The 19,913-nt window shown below is 42.0% G+C and overlaps 1 protein-coding gene across 1 annotated transcript in view; it reads left to right on the top strand.

The window, feature by feature from the left end:
- Nucleotides 1-13,342, top strand: part of LOC133775472 (disintegrin and metalloproteinase domain-containing protein 32-like) — a 206,235-nt gene extending 192,893 nt beyond the window's left edge. Inside the window, exons 23-25 of the mRNA XM_062213813.1 lie at nt 4,631-4,766; nt 12,363-13,080; nt 13,275-13,342. Of these exons, the coding sequence (XP_062069797.1) occupies nt 4,631-4,766; nt 12,363-13,080; nt 13,275-13,342 (922 nt within the window). The remainder of the gene's footprint in view (nt 1-4,630; nt 4,767-12,362; nt 13,081-13,274) is intronic.
- Nucleotides 13,343-19,913: the final 6,571 nt, after the last annotated feature.

Below are 19,913 nucleotides of genomic sequence, written 5' to 3'. Positions count from 1 at the left end.
GAAAGTAGACACTCAAAAGTGATACAGATGAGTTAATTTATTAGACTCTTTTCTCTTTGGTTAGGAAAGATTCAAAAGTACTCTGAAGTTAACTTAACGAGCACACAGGATTCACAGGTTGCAGTGCCTCGTATAATACCAAACCTTTAATCATAGTCAACCTATGAGAGATTTTGGTCATGAAATGACTTTTTTTTTTCTTCTGCAAATTGGGGTAGCAAAGTCAACTATCTTAACCAAAAAAAAAAAAAAAAGACACTTAGGATCATTCACTCTCTTGTCTTATGTGGGGGAGGGGGGAGTGAAAAACAGGGCTTTAGGGCAGACAAGTGTCTGTCGTCCCACTTGTTTAACACCAGTGATAGAGCTCTATGCCAGACATCAGTCCCTCAAAGCAATGCAAGTTCAGACTGCAGTGCTTGTACTAACAACTCCCATATTCTCACTCCAGAAGAAAGAGGCTCATCATCATTCCACATGGTTAGGGGTTTTGACATTTAGTATGCAGCCAGGTTCTGGTTGTTGTAAATTAGTTACTTCAAAACGGAGCTAGCACTTTGTGTCTCATTTCTGTCAACATCTCATCTGGTTTCTGCATCTGATTAATGAAAATTTTAATTTACATTACCTTCCTTTTACCCAATTTTTTAAACTGTCTGCTGTTTCATTTTCTACCCTGAACCCTTATGGATGACTGAAAATTAAGAAAATTCTGAACTGTTCCAGAATTGATTCTTCTTCAAAGGTTTTCCTCTTTTGAGATCTAAGTGCTTTTATCCCTTTCATGAAGAGGCTCTTCTATAATCCAAATGCATAAGCAAATAGTACACTGGTGGGTTGCCTCTTCTTTTTTTTTTTAAAGACTTATTTATTTATTTTTGACAGGCAGAGTTAGACAGTGAGAGAGAGAGAGAGAAACAGAGAGAAAGGTCTTCCTTTTTTCTGTTGGATCACACCCCAGATGGCTGCCATGGCTGGCACGTTGCACCGATCCGAAGCCAGAAGCCAGGTGCTTCCTCCTGGTCTCCCATGCAGGTGCAGGGCCCAAGCACTTGGGCCATCCTCCACTGCCTTCCCGGGCCACAGCAGAGAGCTGGAGTGGTAGAGGAGCAACCAGGACAGAATCCAGTGCCCCAACCGGGACTAGAATCCAGGGTGCCAGCGCTGCAGCTGGAGGATTAGCCTAGTGAGCCATGGCACCGGCCTTGTTTATTTATTTGAAAGTCAGAGTTACACAGACGGAGAGAGGTCTTCCATCCGAAGGTTTGCTCCCCGGGTGTCCACAGCGGCTAGGGCTGCACTGATCCAAAGCCAGGAGCCAGGAGCTTCTTCAGGGTCTCTCACATGGGTGCAGAGGCCCAAGGATTTGGGCCATCTTCTACTTTCCCAGGCTACCATCTGCCTTCTTTTATAATCATATTTCTCTCAGGTTATAGCCAGTCACCTCATCTTTTTAAAGTAAAGACCTTCCTTTTCATAAATTTTAAAAATTTTTAATAAGTAAATTCTTTAAATCAAATACATGGCTCTGCAGGCATACATTTGACACAGAGGTTAAGATATCACTTGGGACCACTGTGTCCCATATCAGAGTATCTGGGTTCAAGTCTCAGCTCTGCTTCTGTTGTGCATCCTGGGAGATAGCTGGCTATGACTCAGGTGCTTGTGTCACTGCCACCCATGCTGGAGACCCAGATTCAGTTCTGATCCCTGGCTTTGTTCTGGTGCAGCCCTGGCTGTTGCTGGCATTTGGGGAGTGAACCAGGAGATGGGAGGTATCTGTGTTTCTCTTTTTCTGTCTACCTTTCAAATAAATAAGTAAATTTTTAGAAAGGAAAAGAAAAATCCTGCCTATGACTTTCTGGAATGCTCTTTAAAAAGTACATTGCAGAACCTGATTGACAACCTGTATTTCTCAGGCCTGTCCTTATTCCAGCTCTTATACCACACATTTAGTTGCCTTCTGGAGGAGAAACTCAGGAATGGTAAATTGTTTCTCAGGGTTTTTGCCCCCTTATCCCAGCAGTAGCATCCCTTTCCTTTTCTATCAGTGTAGGATTTCGCTCCTTCCCCCAATAGCTTATAGCTTTTGCTTTGTATAGCAAGGAGTGATTTCAGAGAAGCAAGCCTGGGATATCTTTTTCCTACCTTACCCTGAGTCTTTTCCCAATGGAAGAGTTGAACTGCCTGTGCCAAGGAATCCCAGGGGTTTAGCCTTTAAGATACCTGTATAATTTCAGTCCTTTTCTTCCTGCTTGCCTTTCCTTCCATGCTTCCTCAAAGGTGGAGTAACTCATATTTCCCTCTGTTTCCTCAGAGAGGCTTATCACCTCTTGGAATTCAGTTTGGCTGCTTTGTGACTTCCTCTCTTTGGATACCAAATAAGTTACAATTTTGTATCATTGTGATTATTATCATTATTGTTATTATTACCTATCTTTTTCTGATTGTAAAGATGTTCTCTTACAGCTTTCTTCACCCTAATCAGAAATGGAACTCCTCCCCATACTCTGTGTTAATTCTTAAGTACTTTAGTGATTAAGCACTATTTTTTAGTATTTTTATTTATTTGTTTGAAAGTCTGACTTGCAGGGAGGGAGATCTTCCATCCACTGGTTTACTCCCAGGCTGCCGCAATGGCCAGCACTGGGCCAAGCCAGGGCCAGGGGCCCGGAGCTTCATCCAGGTCTCCCACATAAATGGCTGGGACCCGGACACCTGGGCGATTAGTGAGGAGCTGGATTGGAGGTGGAGCAGCCAAGGCACTAACCGGCGCCCGTACGGGATGTTGGCATTGCAGGCAAGGGCCTTACCAGCCATGCCACACCAGCCCCTAAGCACTACTTTTGATTAAAGTAGATGCTTTTCCTCATTTCATAGAGTTCAAAGAAACACACATACTCAGAGACACACATATTTTTCTGCTAAATGAAGAATAACTGGAAGAGACAGCCATAGAGGTCATAAATGCTAACTCTTATTATCAGTGTTTGGTATTTATTTTTAACTTTTTAACTGACCTATCAATAATAATTACATCAATAAATTGCTGCATTTGGTTGCCCTCATTACATTTTGCCAGAAGTTCATCTTTGGAGTATTGTAGAGTCATCAAATGATATTCCAGGTGTTCTCTGAATAATTTTCCAGTGTCCACCCAATGAGGGTAAGGAATCTGTTAACACATTACTTAAATTTTAATCTGTTAAAAATTGTTACCATGATATATGAAGCAGAACTTTGGAGGCTGATAGGTGTTGGGAGGCTGAGATGGGACCCATTTGTCTAGTGTGTGACTATTCTCTTGAGTTATTTTTTGAGTAAGAATTAAATGACTTTCCGTGCAAATTCAAGTCCATGCTTAGGATACAAAGAAGGAAAGATTCAATTTGCATATCTATGTCTAGGTTCATGGCTGAGACCCCTAAAACGAAACAACAGATTATCAAATGACATGCATAGAAATCTAATTCATGTACACAGGAGAATTTGTGAGAAAATGGTGACTCAAAGAAATAGAGCACCCTGTGCATTTTTTGCTAAGTTGGATAAAAAGGGGCTTGTTGTGACAGAGTATGATCTGCCAGAAGGGATATGATCTCAGGTTGGTAAATTGGGAGGCCTCAGCAAGGCAGTTTTGCTCCTGTCCTTCTCTGTGTCCCTTCACCCTTGGAGAAAAGGGTGTTCCTTTCCTCCAGTACAGGAAGGACACCTCGGAAATGAAGCTCTGTGGCCTGCTTCAGGGGAGAAGGGTGACAGAGGAGATGAGAGAACTTCCTGCCTCTGCTCTTTCCCATGTGTCAAGAGAGCATATTGAGGTGCCCATCAAGGATGGTGCATGTCAACCTTATGTTTTCTGGTTATCTTTTGATACCCATAAATAACTCTGTCCATGTGAGAGCTTAGAAAAGCAGCATGCCAAGTACCTGACTAGAAGGACAAAGGATTATCAGTGTCAAGGGGAAATGCCCTCCACCCTCTCTGAAGGTTCTCTGGAATGAACTGACAATGGACAAATGAAATAGCAAAGGGTCTGGCACTGTGGTGCAGCAGGTTAAAGCCCCAGCCTGTGGCACAGGCATCCCTTATGGGCGCCGGTTCAAGTCCTGGCTGCTCCACTTCCGATCCAGCTCTCTGCTGTGGCCTGGGAGGTTGGTAAAGGGCGCCCAGGTCCTTGGGTCCCCGCACTCATGTGGGAGACCTGGAGGAAACGCCAGGCTCCTGGCTTTGGATTGTCCCAGCTCCAGTGAATGTGACCATTTGGGGAGTGAACCAGCAGATGGAAGACTCTCTGTCTCTCTCTATCTCTCCCTCTCTCTCTGCCTCTCTGTAACTCTGCCTTTGAAATAAAATAAATCTTTTAAAAATTGATACAGGAAATGTTATATTTAATACAGTTTATAGTGAGTTAAAAAAATAGAGAATTAACTGTCCTACATTCAGTGAGAAAGATATGTTGAATAAGCAAAATGTCCTTAGATATCAGCATTATAAGTAAATAATGTCTTCTATATTTTGTTTATAAATAAATTTCATGTATTTACTAATAATCTATATAGAAATCTATTTATGACTACATTGTGATGATATCCTTGTAATTTCTGCTCTTTTTACTTATACATTTAAATAGGTTTCCAGTACTAACTAAGCAGCCAAGTAATGTCAACACTTCCTATCAAGATTATGAATGGATGAATGGATGGTGGATGGGGCACTCTCATCTCATTTCCGAGTCCCTAGGTTCAGGTGTTGGCTTTGTAGCTCAGGTCAGGTCTGTGTCTCTGCCACCCAGATGGGAGATCAGGATTGAGTTCCTCTCTCCTGGCTTTGGTCTGGCCCAGTCTGGACTGTTGCAGGACCTTAAGGGAACCAACCTGAGATAAAGATGAGATGGAAAATCTCTATCTCTGTCTAATGCTTTTCAAAGAAATAAGACATGAATAAATGAAAAATTTAAAAAGCCAATATAATTCTATCTAATTCCCTTGTGTCTAATTTAATTTAGATTTATTATTTAGGTTGTAAAATTGATGGAAACCATAGATGGAATACAATCTGCATGAAGGCTTGTTGCTGTGGATTCGTTCTGAGAGGAGGAGTGTGGTGGGGGCAAGAGGTGCAGAGTCACCACACAGACCCCGGAAGCTGGGTGAAAGTGAGCCAGAGGCGAGCAGCCCACAGACTCGTTTATTTCAGTTGCTACAGCAGCTTATATAGCCAAGGCAGCCAATCCAGTCAAGGGGCAGTCTATGCCCTAACCAATCACACCCTGCAGTTTCGAAGCCATCCAATCACAGCCTGTTGCCAGTCAGGCTCTGTTGCCAGGCAGTTTCTGAAACCATCCAATCACAGCCTATTGCCAGGCAAGCACCGCTGTCATGTGGTTTCTGAAGCCATCCAATCACGGCCTATTGCCAGGCAGTTTCTGTTGCCAGCGGCCATCTTGGCATGGCCTTCTCATTCCGCCACATTTCACCCTTTTCGTTTATTTTTGAGCAATGGGAGGCATGATTCTTGGCCATACCATTGTTGACCCCATTTCCATGTCATCTCTGTATGTGGCTGTGCCTGTCTTAGGTTGTCCCCAAGGGGATCTTACCCATCATTGACTAACCAGCACTCAAAACGGGAGACCACAGGATTGCTTGCTCAGATGGGGGCGAAGAGCCAAAGTGACTCCATTTTAAAACTATAAAAAAGCAGCCTCTGTTTTCCATAGCAGACCCGAGTCTTTGTAAAAACAGGCATTCAGGCATTCCGGAGATATCAAAGCTTACCAGGGACAGCTAGCTTGGTAGACCAAGGTCAACACAGTAGAGATTGCTAAACAAAGTAACTCCCTGTACCCAAAGCTTCTGTGCTGTATGTAACTCTTTTTTTCCTGCTGACGTAGCCCTTTTTTCCTTTAAAAACTCTCTCAAAGACCGGGGCCTCTCTCCTTCCTCCGCTGCACTGATTGGTTGGATGGGGTCTCTATCATGGCTTGTACTCCTGAATAAACCTTGCTTTTGCAGTTCAGTGTGATTGACTCTCTGGGGGTCTCTGTGGGGATCTAACGATCTGGGCACAACAGGGGTAGGAATGAGGAACAATTGTTATCAGGAATGGCATGACCACACACATGCTGTGGGCCATTTGAGTGGCTGACCAGAGCTAGTGGGGTATAAAAGAGTAATGGATGTGGCTATGGGCAGTTTCTCAGGGTAGGATGACAGGGCAGGTGGGTCTACTAACAAGGCAGATTCTCAGTCTTCTTCAGCTGGCTCTGGTTGGCTGTCAGTGGCAGGCTTGATATTTCTGACTGGTACCCAAATGGGCTGTCCTGCATTCTCTGGAAAGACACAAGCATATCCTCGGCCCTTGGATAGCAGAAGCCTTTTTACAGGAGTTGGAATCCAAGGCCTGAATTTTGCATCCACTTCAAGATTAAAGGCAAACATGCAGGTGGAATGAGGTCTAGCGGCTGCCCTGAGAGCCTGGGGTGCCTGGGGATTGCCACAAATGTGGGGATCCTCACTGGGTGCGGATGGGATGACCTCGAATGGGTTATCCCCTCAAGGTCATCTAAGTTCATCTGACAGATATTAGGGGGGTGGCTGACTAGGCATTGCTACATTGTTTGCTACCTTGCATGCTACATTGTCATTTTCACTGTCAGAGCTCTCTCTCCCTAAGTCATCAACTGTTGCCTGTGAGGCAGAGACCTGGAGTGTCAGGCTCTTATCACTCACAGATTCACTATGTTTGGTAATATGTATGAGCTTTTGAGAGGGGGGTATCTTTCCCATGTTTGAGTGTTTAAGAGCGGCATGCCACACCAACTCTAGCCAAAGGAAAGACACCCACAGCACTGCTGCCATAACAAAGCAGATTCCTAGCACCTCAGTGGCTGATGGCATTATGCAGGGGGTTCCCTACCTTAGAGGAACAGACAGCGGTGTATCAGATTGTAAGTACATCCTGTGCTTAGTGGGGGACTTCCTTGATTCCTTAGGTCAAGGCCGTATGCCCACACGGTGTCTCCAGAGCGTCACCTCTCTCCAGTGAGGGAAGATGACTTGGTTCCAAATTCTGGGAAGGTCAGTCCCTTATGTGAATTTGCCAGGGAAACCTAAAGTAAAAGCAGGAGCCGAGAAGCAACAAAGGCTTTTTAAAACTTTTGTATAACTTACTTTCATGTTAGTACCATGTGAACATGGTAGTTAGTGAAGCCCAAGAAATACACAATCAACTCCTGCTGCAGCCTTTGGCATGTATGATTCAGAAGCAAAGCCCTTTAAAATAACTAGCAGTAGGAGACCAAATGGCTTGGGCCATCGACTGAGACCAGCGACGCAACTGGACAATATAAGAGCATAAGTGTTTAAAGGCATCAGAGACTGAGGAAGCAAGCAAAGGTCCAGGAGTGGAAGGAAGTCTAGAGGTGATCTCAGCAGTGGGGCCACTTCCCTGTCCTTATAGGGTCCACCTATTCTGAAAGTGACAACCGAGAGGCTAGGAATCTGGAAAACGCCTTCAAAAAACTCACAGTGTAGTGGACAAATACTGGAGTCCTGCCAGGGAGGAGGTACCTAGGCAAATGCCTAGGCTTTGTATTGGGATCCCATAGTTCAGAGTGAACTATACCTCAACTGGTTTCTGTGGCTGTTTATGTTTGGCTCCTAACATAAGGGAACCAACCAAGCCCTGCATAAAAAGCGAGAGAGAGAGAGAGAGAGAGAGAGAGAGAGAGAGAGAGAGAGAGAGAGAGAGAGAGAAAATGAAAACCAAGAAGCAATAAAGAATAGAAATAGAGGCCATCCAGTTAATAACTGTCAGACACTGACTTAAAATAACTATGTAGATTATGTCATGAAGTTACTAGATAAGATTGAAAATGTCAGCACAGAACAGGCATTTAAAAATCTGTGAAATTTTACTATTGAAAACAAAAAAGGGGCTGACACTGTGGCGTAGTTGGTAAAGCCACCATCCATATGCAGTGCTGGCATCCCATATGGGCACCGGTTTGAGACCAATCCAGCTCTCTTCCATAGCCTGGGAAAGCACTAGAATTGGCCCAAGTCTTTTAGCCCCTGCATGTGTGTGGGAGACCCAGAAGAAGCTCCAGGCTCCTGGCTTCAGATCAGAGAAGCTCCAGCTATTGCTGTAACTGGGGAGTGAACCAGTGGATGAAAAATCTCTCTCTCCCTCTCTCTTTCTCTCTCTGTAACTCTGACTTTCAAATAAAGAAATCTTTTAAAGAAAAGAAAAGAACCGAGATTAAAGACTCAATGGATGGGCTTAAATTCAGCAGGAAAGGAGAAAATGTATTACTAGATTTTGCATGACATAAAATACATCTTACCACTCCCAAACCAAAAATCTTTCAAAGTACAATTGCATTCCAACACTGCAACATAACTGCCAATATAATCTTTATCATGCAGTAAGAGTACATTGAAATCCAATTGAAGATCAATCTAGTATAAATTCTGAGACATATTTACCCCCAGGTGGTATTCTAATGTGATGATAAAGCACTGGTACAATAAAATAGGATTGTATATGGATCGAGAGAATTTAATATAATAGTATTACAATGGTATTAAGTTTAATTCTCAGAGTGGCTATTATATTTGAGTGGGTATTATATTGTGGAATTTCAGCTCTGTGCTTATGAACATAGAGCTAGGTTTCTATTTAGCAATAATTTGCTTCCTGTATATTCAGACAGCAGTACAACGAAGTGCTCAATCCATGTAGTGTCCTCATGCGTCTTCCACAATGTGGCTTTACCAATTTTAAGTTCTACTCTCTTTAAAACATATAACCTATGAACTTGATTATTGATCATCAAATAATTTTAATTTAAGGTAGTTATTCCATTTTAGATTACATTTAGAGCCCTTTAACCATGGAATCTCAAATTTATAACAACCTCAGAATATAAAGTGAATTCCCTATTATCACATAGGTTGAGGATGATGTTATGTTGAGCTTCTAATAAATATAGTATTATTTAATTGATTCCAAATCCACTTTTTTTAATTAAGATTTTATTTATTTATTTGAGAGAAAGAGTTACAGAGACAGAGACAGAAAAGTGTACCATCTGCTGGTTCACTCCCCAAATGGCCGTAATGGCCAGAGCTGCGCCGATCTGAAGCCAGGAGCTAGAAGCAAGCACTTGGGCCATCTTCTACTACTTTCCCAGGCAGAAAGCTGGATTGGAAGAGGAATAGTCTGGCCATGAACCAGTGCCTGTATGGGATACAGGTGCCACAGGCGAAGGCTTAGCTCACTACACCACAGCATTGGCCCCCAAACCCACTATTAACAACTATATCCCTCCATCCCAGGCCACCCCTACCACAACTAAAAGTATCATCTCAGGGAAATTTTATTCCTGCTTGGCCTGCTCCTCCACCTCTTTTATGTAATTCCCTCATTTTGGTGTTTACCCCTCTTTTTGCAAATGCCTTTCAGGGAATTGAGTTTATACTTTATTTTTTCTCCCTGACACTTCCTTGGAAAAGTCTTCCTGTTGCAACGATGAAAGAAAACAAAATACCAAAATCCTGTACTAACACAGAGAAACAGAAACTAAGGGTGGGGTTTGAGAAACACAAGGAAATGTGGTAAAGCCAGAGATTTAGGATAATGGTTCCTTTTCCATTACTTAATAAGTATTATTCAGTCATCTATGAAGTTAATACACTTACCACAAATTATGGTATTTTGAACATGCTGTTACAATGATTCTCAAATGAACTGTAATTGTTATAAAATTTTTCACGGTGTGCAAAAGTATTATTTTGAACTTTTTACCTTAGTTGTCATTAATGCAATTTCTAGTGAACTGTTGCTAATAACCTGTGAAAATTAATTAGCCACCAAAAAGACTGAATAAATTTCCTATTTCATTCATTAATAATCACCCCCTACAATCTTATCACTCTTACCACTTGAATAAAAAGATTTTCTGTCTTAAGAATATTATTTTGAAAGTGTAAAACACACGAGTGCATACATTCACATACATAATAAGCTTCCATTTTTATGATCTTTCAACTATAGGTGATTATTAAAAATATAAATTTAATGTAAGAATTTCTATTGTGAATCATGCTAAGCTATGGCATCCTTTCACAGTAGCATCATTTTAAAGAAATTACAATCTTTATTGTGTGTTGTTCAATATATCAGATAGGCTGTTGATTCATGTAGTAAAATGAAATTTGGGGAGAGGAAAGTTTTTCTTAAATACAAAAGATAGTGTGGTATCTGTGAATTTTTGTTTCTGCTTTATGAAAAATGAATTTTTACTATGTAAGAAATGATGTGGAAAGTAAAATTTTGAAAACAATTCCCTTATAACCTTTCATAATACAGTTTAATGTGTTTAGTGACTGAATTTCATTAGTTTTTTTTTTTTTTTGGACAGGCGGAGTGGACAGTGAGAGAGAGAGAGAGACAGAGAGAAAGGTCTTCCTTTGCCATTGGTTCACCCTCCAATGGCCGCCGCACTGCGCTGATCCGAAGCTAGGAGCCAGGTGCTTCTCCTGGTCTCCCATGGGGTGCAGGGCCCAAGCACTTGGGCCATCCTCCACTGCACTCCCGGGCCACAGCAGAGAGCTGGCCTGGAAAAGGGGCAACTGGGACAGACTCTGGCACCCCAACCGGGACTAGAACCTGGTGTGCCGGTGCCGCAATGTGGAGGATTAGCCTATTGAGCTGCGGCGCTGGCCAAATTTCATTAGTTTTAAACAAATGCTTTTGGTTTGTGTATTGTACAAATATAATATTTACAATAAATAAAATTTGAAATGCTTGTGTTTCCCAATGACTTCCTAAATATGTATTACAATCTGAAGATATGGAAATCAGTCCAGATGTTCATCAACTATTGAGTCAATAAATAAATTATGGTACAATGGTACATATATACTATGGAGTGGCCTCCCAGGCCAGCCAAGTAATGAAAGTCAACAGAGTGCCTTCCCCTAGGAGGTTCACACCTCCCTTAGGATATACCCCATGTGAAGAGATAGATAGGTCTGGGCCTCTGAATCTACAAGGCCTAAAGCCCACCAGATTATTATCAAGCCCCTTCTATCAGGTTCTATTTGCCTCTCAATCAGAAAACTTAATTGTAGCTTAGACAGCACCTTTCTTAGCTCCTCTAATAATGACTCTGTCCTTTGTTCTAGGCCCTGTCTAGTGCACTTGGGCCTCATTCCTTTGTAATCATAACCTCTACTCTACCACCAATGGCTCTACTCCCAACATGTGTGTACTGATGGTCCTCTTCCCCACTTAATGCTGTATAATTGTTCAAACCTGGTAAATGCCACTCTTAGGATCATTGGTTACTATCCTCACTCTGTCTTTTATGACCTTGTCTAAATATGATCAGAGTCGGCAAACTTGGAAGGCTTCCATAGCCTTGGCAACTCATGACGACAGCCTAGGATGGTTACTGGCGCCATAAACTAGAGTGTCAATTTGTTGGGTCAACAACAGGAGCCACTGTGCACTTGCTCCTCATGTGAGATCTCTGTCCTTAATGTGCTGTCCATTGTGATTTAATGCTATAACTAGTACTCAAACAGTATGTTTCACTTTGTGTTTCTATGTGGGTGCAAACTGTTGAAATCTTTATACTAAATTGATCTTCTGTATATAAAGAGAATTGAAAATGAATCTTGATGCAAATGGAAGGGGAGAGGGAGCGGGAGAGGGGAGGGTTGCGGGTGGGAGGGAAGTTATGGGGGGGGGGAAGCCATTGTAATCCATAAGCTGTACACTGGAAATTTATATTCATTAAATAAAAGTTAAAAAAAAAAAACACACACCAGAAATCTTGTCTTCTGCAACAAGATGGATACAACTACACACCATTTTACTTGGTAAACTAAGCCAGTTCCCCAAAAACAGATAACATATGTTTTCCCTGATCTAACAAATAGAGTACATGAAATGGAATGTATTGGAGTGAAATAAACATTTTGAGATTCCATGACTGTTTACAGCCCTTGTCTCTTCCATTGAGGAACAGTTTTTTTTTTTTTTCTTTATACTGTTTGTTGAACTCTTTTACTTATTGTAGTGTTAACTATGGGATCAGAAGTAAATTGAAAGTAGATCGTTATAAAGATTAAGAGTGGGAATGTAAGTCGGAGGAGGACAAAGTGCTTGGAGCCTCAGCCCGAGGGAGGCTAGGGAGAAAAGTACCACTAAGTCCCTAAATGTGTATATAGGAAAATCATGTATAAGAAATACAATTTAAAAAACAAAAAATACAGTTTTAGATACAACCCTGGTGAAACCTTCACCGATACGTCTAACCACACCACCTTTGCTAACGTGTGTTACTAAAGGAGAACGCCTTGGTTCTCTGGGCCATCACACTGGAGGGGCAGGTGTGTGGGGGCCGAGCCCGGGGCTGGGGCGGCGCGCAGCCGGCAGCCTCCGGGCGCCGCGGGAATCCCGCTCCAGGGTCTCGCGAGAACACCGCCCGCAGATGGATAACGGCGCTCGACGGCTTCCCGCCCAACGGCCGCGCCGTCAGTTCCCGCTCGGCGCCCAGTACCAACGCCATGTTGCGCCTGCTGCTGCTGCTGGCCTGGCTCCGTGGCTGCCCAGCGCCGAGGCCCGGTAAGCCCGGGGCCCCGCCGTCCCTCGGGGCGGGGCGGCCTCTCTCCTGCGCTCCCGGAGCGGGCTCGGCTGCCTGCGACGGCCGCGGCCTGGCGCCTCGCTCCCTGTTTGCCCGGTGCCCCTTGGAGGGCGCCGCGTCGGGATGCAGAGCCACCCGTGAGGGGGACGTTACTTTCACAAGCCCGGGGACAGACCTGTGCGCTGAGAATCTGCGTTCTGTCAGCCCTTGCGGATGCGGCCTGCGCGTCACAAAACGCACCCTGTGCCGGGAAAACAGCTCAGGAACTCCGGGACCCCGGGACCCGACGACCCCGACCGTGTCCAGCTGTCGCTTGTCCCAGAGTCACTGTCCCGCGTGGGCCCGGGTGTCCTGGGTGCTGCGGCCGTTCATGTGTCGGAGCAGGAAGGCTGAGAGCAACACTTCAGTCTGCTTTGGTTCTAGTAAGGGTTTTCTTCCTGTCTTGAAAACAGCTTCCTTTTCACTTGTCTCCTAGTGTGCAGGGAGACTGAGCAAGGGCATCCCATTTCTTCTAAGGGATTGAATCCCACCCTGAGGGCCCCAGGGCATGCCCTCCTCTCACTCTAATTGCTTCTGAAAGGCCATCACTAAATGCTCTTATGGTTTTGGATTTCAGCATATGATTTTGTGGTGAGTGTTCGCCTCGGCAGCACATATACTAAAACTGGAATGATTTGGTGGTGATATGCTGAATATGTAACGCGTTATATGTTTTTAATGCAGTGGTTCCCAAGCTTTTTGGATTCAGAACCCCTGAATAGATCTTCAAAGAGCTCTTGCTTGAATGGACTTATATATCTGTCAATACTTAAAAACGTTAAAAACAAACAGGAATTTGAAAACATTTACTTAAAACTAATGGATGTGTTAATATATGTATGTTAACAAAAGTAGCACATTTTGAAATAGTATTTTCCAAGACAAAGCAAATTAGAAAACTATTGTTTTACTGTCTTGTAAATCTCAACTGTCAGATTTAGACACCAACTGTATTCACATATCTGCTTCTGCATTTTGCTGTCTTTCACTTAAAGTATAGGGTGAAAATCCAGCATACGTGGTTGGAAAGGGGAGAAGTTGTTTAGTAGCCGTTTAGAAAACCGAGGGTCTTTTTTTTGGCTACTACACCAAAACTTGGCACTTGGTAACGTTAGTTGCAGTGTACAATCTAAAATATATCCAATGAGCTTTCCGTAATACTTTGATGCACATTTAAATCCCTTGATTTATCTGTCTTAAATTTTGATCTTTTATCAATGTTTTTAAAGATTTATTTTAATTATCTGAAAAAGGTACAGAGTGAAGTAGAGACAAAGGGAGAGGTCTTTCATCCATGGTTCTCTCCCCAAATGGCTGCAACCGCCTGAGCTGCGCTGATCCGAAGCCAGGAGCTAGAAGCTTCTTTCAGTCTCCCACGTGGGTGCTGGGGCCCAAGGACTTGGGCCATCCTCCACTGCTTTCCCAGCCAGATCAGAAGAGGAGTAGCCAGGACAGGAACTGCTGCCCATGTGGGATGCAGGCACTACAGGTGGAGGCTTAGCCTTACTATACCACAATGCCAGCCCTGATGGCTATAAGGTTTGTGTGTAGATTCTTTATTTTTATTTTTTTAAAATTTTTTTTTTAATTTTAATTTTTTTTTTATTTTTGACAGGCAGAATGGACAGAGAGAGAGACAGAGAGAAAGGTCTTCCTTTTGCCGTTGGTTCACCCTACAATGGCCGCCGCGGTAGGTGCGCTGCAGCCGGCACACCGCTGATCGGATGGCAGGAGCCAGGTGCTTCTCCTGGTCTCCCATGGGGTGCAGGGCCCAAGCACTTGGGCCATCCTCCACTGCACTCCCTGGCCACAGCAGAGAGCTGGCCTGGAAGAGGGGCAACTGGGACAGGATTGGTGCCCCGACCGGGACTAGAACCCGGTGTGCTGGCGGTGCCGCAAGGCGGAGGATTAGCCTAGTGAGCCCCGTCGCCGGCCATATTGTTATTTTTTTAATTTGTTTTGAAAAATTTATCTTGAAAGTTGAAGTTACAGAGAGGGAGAAGCAGAGAAAGAGAAGATCTTGCATCCACTGCTTTACTCTCGAAATGGTCAAATAGTGAGCTTTGGGCCAGGCTGATGCCAAGAGCCAGAAGCCTCATCTTGGTCTCCCATGTGAGAAGTAGGGGCCCAAACATGTTGGGCTAGCTTCTGCTGCCTTTTCCAGGCCATTAAATGCAGGGAGCTGGATCAAAAGTGGAGCAGCTGGGACATGAACCGGTGCCTGTGATGGTGACTTCAACGGCCACCTCACAACACCAGCTCTGTACCTAGATCTTTTTGAGCAATGTGGATGTCTAGTTGTTTTAGCAGCATTTATTGAAAAAAAATGCCTTTCCCCTGTACTACTGCCTTTGGTTCTTTTTCAAAGATCAGTTGAGTGCATTTAAATGAATCTCATTCTGGGCTTTTTCTCTGTCCTGTTGATCTACTTTTCTGTTCTTTGTCCAACATCACATTGTCTTGATTACTGTAGCTTTAGATTAAATTTTGGACTTTGATGATGTAAGCCCCCTGACTTTGTTCTCCTTCAATACTGAATAGAATTTTCTGGGTCTTCATGGCCTGTCCATGTAAACTTTCAAATTAATAGTTGATGTTCACAAAATAATTTCCTACAATTTGGTTGGGATTGTTTGAATCTGAAGATCAAGTTGGGAAGATATGACTTCTTGACATTAATGAATCTTCTTATCCACAACCAACCTGTCAATCAACTTATTTAGTTGTTCTTTGATATCTTTTATAAGTTTTGTAGTTTTCTTCATAGAGAGAAGGCATAATAGACATGATAATATTTTGGGAGGTGCTAATGTAAATGACAATATACTTTTAATTTCAAATTGCTCTTGTTGCTGGCATATTGGGAATCCATTGCCTTTTGTTTGAACTTCTATGCTGTAACCTTGATATCTTAACCATAAACATTAACAAACTGTTTGATTTAAACCATTTTGATTACAATTTCAGTGCAATTAAGTACATTTAACCTGCTGTACATCTGTCACCATTATCCATAGCCAAATGCATGGATTTCAGATTCTTTTGCACCAATATAAACATTTAATCTGATTTCCAAACAACTTTTGGAAGCACTCTAATATGAAGTATTAGGAGCGATGGGAATTTGTTCCAGAGAAGGTAACACATGGAGAGCTACATTTGTTTTCTGTAAGTCAACTATAATTTCATGTAAACTAAGGAGACTAATTTCAAAGAGCTAGTTCTTGTCACAAAACAAACTATAGTAGTTTTTCAATTGGTAAAACCAGACTACAGGAGCTTTTGCCATGCAATCAGTAAAATAACAGCCTCCTGGCAGAGCAGTGCAGAGAAAGAACAGATAGCAAAACAGCCAGCCTGCAATGTACCTGATTCTGGACTTTTTGTTCCTTTATCTGTTCCTGTGCATAACTAAATTTTTGTATCTACTATGACTTTGAGGCATATTTTGATGTCAGGTAGATTTTTTAAATTTTCCTAACTGTCCTTTCATGAAGTTGAATTGTAGACTAAGTTTACCATGTTTAATCAAAGTGCATTGCTTGTCCCACAGGCGACCTCTAGGCAAGGTACATAACATCCACATGCATCCTTCTTCTTATTCTTTTTTTTAAAAAAATATTTATTTATTTGAAAGAGTTACACAGAAAGAGAGAGGCAGAGAGAGAGAGAGAGAGAGGTCTTCTTATCCACTGGTTCACTCCCCAGTTGGCCACAATGGCTGGAGCTGCATGGATACGAAGCCGGGAGCTTCTTTCAGGTCTTCCATGTGGGTGCAGGGGCCCAAGCACTTGAGCCATCTTGTACTGCTTTCCCAGGTCATAGCAGAGAGCTATATTGGAAGAGGAGGAGCTGGGATTCCAATCTGTGCCCATATGGGATGATGGCACTGTAAGTGGTGGCCTTACCTACTGTGCCACAGCTCTGGCTCTATTATAATTCTTAAACTTTTAGGAAGGGAAGTAGAGAGAGAGGGAGGAAAAAAGGAAAGGAAAAAGGAAAAGGAAAAAGAAAGGGAGATAGGGTAGGAAGGAAATGAGGAAGGGAAGTATGATTATATTTTTAGAATTGTTTGTATGAACTGAATTGAATCTTTATGTTAATATCACATCTAACAAAGGGAAAAAAGGCAACACAAAAGAAGTTTTCTTCTGCCTCATATAACTAATCCTTATGTAGGAAATATATGCACAAAGTATGTACTGCTTTAAATTTCACTTGCTGGAAGGATTTCCTTTCTCTAATCGCTTTTAGGGACGCCTAAATGGGTTTGTAAGGATTTTTCAGTTGACATTTGAATGACATTTGAATACTATTATCATACCATACACATAATTTTCCTCTTTCACTTAACTCGTCATAGGAAACAATAAATGTTGGTTGAGAGCTTGATGTGTAAGGTTAGTGGACTGTGGATCATCCACTTATGCCACCTGAAGCTTGCAATAGCTTTGCTTTTTTAAGATTTTATTTATTTAGTATTTGATTGGTAGAGTTAAATAGAGAGAGTGGGAAAGACAGAGGAAAGGTCTTCCATACACTAGTTCTCTCCCTATGTGGCCGCAATGGCTGAGCTAAGCCGATCCAAAGCCAGGAGCCAGGAGCTTCTTTTGGGTCTCCCATGTGAGTGCAGAGGCCTAAGCAATTAGGACATCTTCCACCGCTTTCCTGGGCCATAGCAGAGAGCCAAATAGGAAGGGACACAACCTGTGCCCATATAGGATGCTGGTACCACAGGCACACCTTATGCTTAGCCTATGCACCACAGCACTGGCCCCTCAAGAACTTTTAAAATGCAGCCCTACATATAACTGTTCCATTTGATGAGTACTCCTGGGAGTGCCTGAAAATGTCAGTTTGTGAAGTGTGGCCCGGGTTGCAAATTATATAGTATCATTTCTTAAATAAAACTTTAGGAACATGGTGATTCTTCCCACCATACCTGCCCTCCCACTTCTCCTCCTCTTCCCTCTCCTATTCCCATTCTTATTTTTCACTAAGATCTATTTTCCATTAACTTTATATACATATGATTAAGTAAAAAGTTCAACAAATAGTATGGGGAAAAAAACCCAAAACTGTTCCTCAATGGTCTTGACAAGGGCTGTTCAAAGGCATTGCTTCTCAAAGTGTCAATTTCACTTCTATAGATTGCCTTTTAGGTAATTTTAAGTCAGTTTTGACCACTTGTACATGTAAGGAAACTAGTATGCTTGTATGTGCTTCTTCTTCTGTTGCTATGTTGTTGGATATGTACAAAATTGTTGTACTTACTATGTCATATTATGTCTGCATAATTTTCTGACATTGCATCTATTATATAAATGTTGTTTGTACAATTGCTTTAGCTTTCAGTTTTATTCTGTATTTAAGTGTACTTAGTCCCTATCACTAGGCCTTTTACTCCAATGCTACTGATAGATTTTCTGGGAGACAGTTATCTGCCTTCTGTAACAGGCATATATGTAGTATTTTACTTGAGTTTTTGCTTGTGACTATCTGTCTTTGGCCTTTACAGTTGAATAGCAATTTAGCTGAAAATAAACTTTTTGGGTTCTCACTTTCTTTTACTAACTTTACTTTTTATTTATATAAAGGGAACAAATTTCATGTATTTCATATGTACAGTATTTTTTTAAAGATTTATTTTATTTATTTGAAAGAAAAAAAGTCATAGAAAAGTAAAGCCAGAGAGAGATCTTCTATCTGCTGATTCACTCTCCAAATGACCGCAATGGCCAGAGCTGTGATGATCTGAAACCAGGAGCCAGGAGCTTCTTCCGGGTCTCCCACAGGGGTGCAGGGGTCCAAGCACTTGGGCCATCTTCTACTGCTTTCCCAGGCCATACCAGAGAGCCGAATGAAGCAGCCAGGACTCCAAATGGCACCCCTATGGGATGCCAGTGCTGCAGGCTGAGGCTTTTACCCACTGTGCCATAGCACTGGCCTCTCATATATACAGTTTTAAGAGCATAATATTTTCTATCCTAATACCTCACTGTCAACCTCCCTCTTCCTCTGTTCTTATTTTAAGTTTTACAATGACATTCTTTCAATTTGCTTTATAATCAAAGCTTAACTCTCTTGTAAATAAGACATTATTCTTTGGCATTTTAACATTGATTACTGCATTTACGAATTCTCAAGCTAGCCTGCTTTTTTCTCCTTATACCGAATTTTATTTCTGCTTGTGTTTCTCTAGGATTTTTTATCTTAGAATGCCAATCACTTTGGTGTAATTCTACGTGGTTTTACTTATTATCAGAGTTTCCTAAAACAAAGTGTCTATTTCAAATCCTTTATTTCAGGAAAGTACTCTTTATTGGTTTTTAATACCGTTTGAGAGGCAGAGAGACAGAAAGAGCAAGCTCCTGTCCAATCTCCAAGTGTCTAAAATGACTAGGACTAGGCAGAGACTAAAACTGGGCGCCAGGAAATCACATTGTGTCTTCCATGTGAGTAGTAGGGACCTGACACCTTGACATATCACTTGCTACCTCTCTGGGCCTGAAGTGGTGGGAAGCTGGAATTGAAGCCAGAGTCAGGACTTGCACTTTCTAGCTAAACTTCTTCTCCCGTGAAATTTTTTGATGTATGTCATTGATTCTTTTTTGTCTACTTGTTCTGTTTTTCTTCAAGAATAGCAAATTTTATATAGGTTGAATACTTGCTCTTTGCACTTTAAAAAAATCTTTCATAATTATTTCATGTGTTTTCAAATTAGATATTTTAAGTTTTTCCCCTTAGTTTATATTTTTAAAGGAATTTATTAATGTATTAGGTTCTCAGAGAAAATGCATGATTATTACTACAGAATAATTCTCACCAGTTCTCATGTTGATATCATAGTAGTGAACAAAGAACGGATTTGATGTCATTTATAGATGTAATTCTAAGAGTAATATAGTTCCCTTCCTCCCTTCCATCTTCACTCCATCCTTTTCTACCTCTCCTCCTTTCTAATTTTTGAGATAACATATTTTTAATTTACATTATAGTCAAAGGCTTAATGCTACACTGAATAAAGAATTCAATGAGTAAAAAAGTAAAATGAATACATAATGATGAGCCACCAATACTTTCATAGGCAAATCTTATGAAAGAAACTGAATAGACCCCTGGCGTGATTCCTTCCTGTGCAGCTGTTCTTTGCAGCAGTGGGCATCTAATCTCCTCCATCCACTTTCTCTCCCACCCAAGTTCGTCCCTCCTCCTC

Source organism: Lepus europaeus, chromosome 16 (assembly GCF_033115175.1).
Source record: "Lepus europaeus isolate LE1 chromosome 16, mLepTim1.pri, whole genome shotgun sequence".
Lineage (NCBI taxonomy): Eukaryota > Metazoa > Chordata > Mammalia > Lagomorpha > Leporidae > Lepus > Lepus europaeus.
The sequence above is the reverse complement of the archived record's forward strand: the minus strand, read 5'-3'. Positions and strand labels throughout refer to the sequence as shown.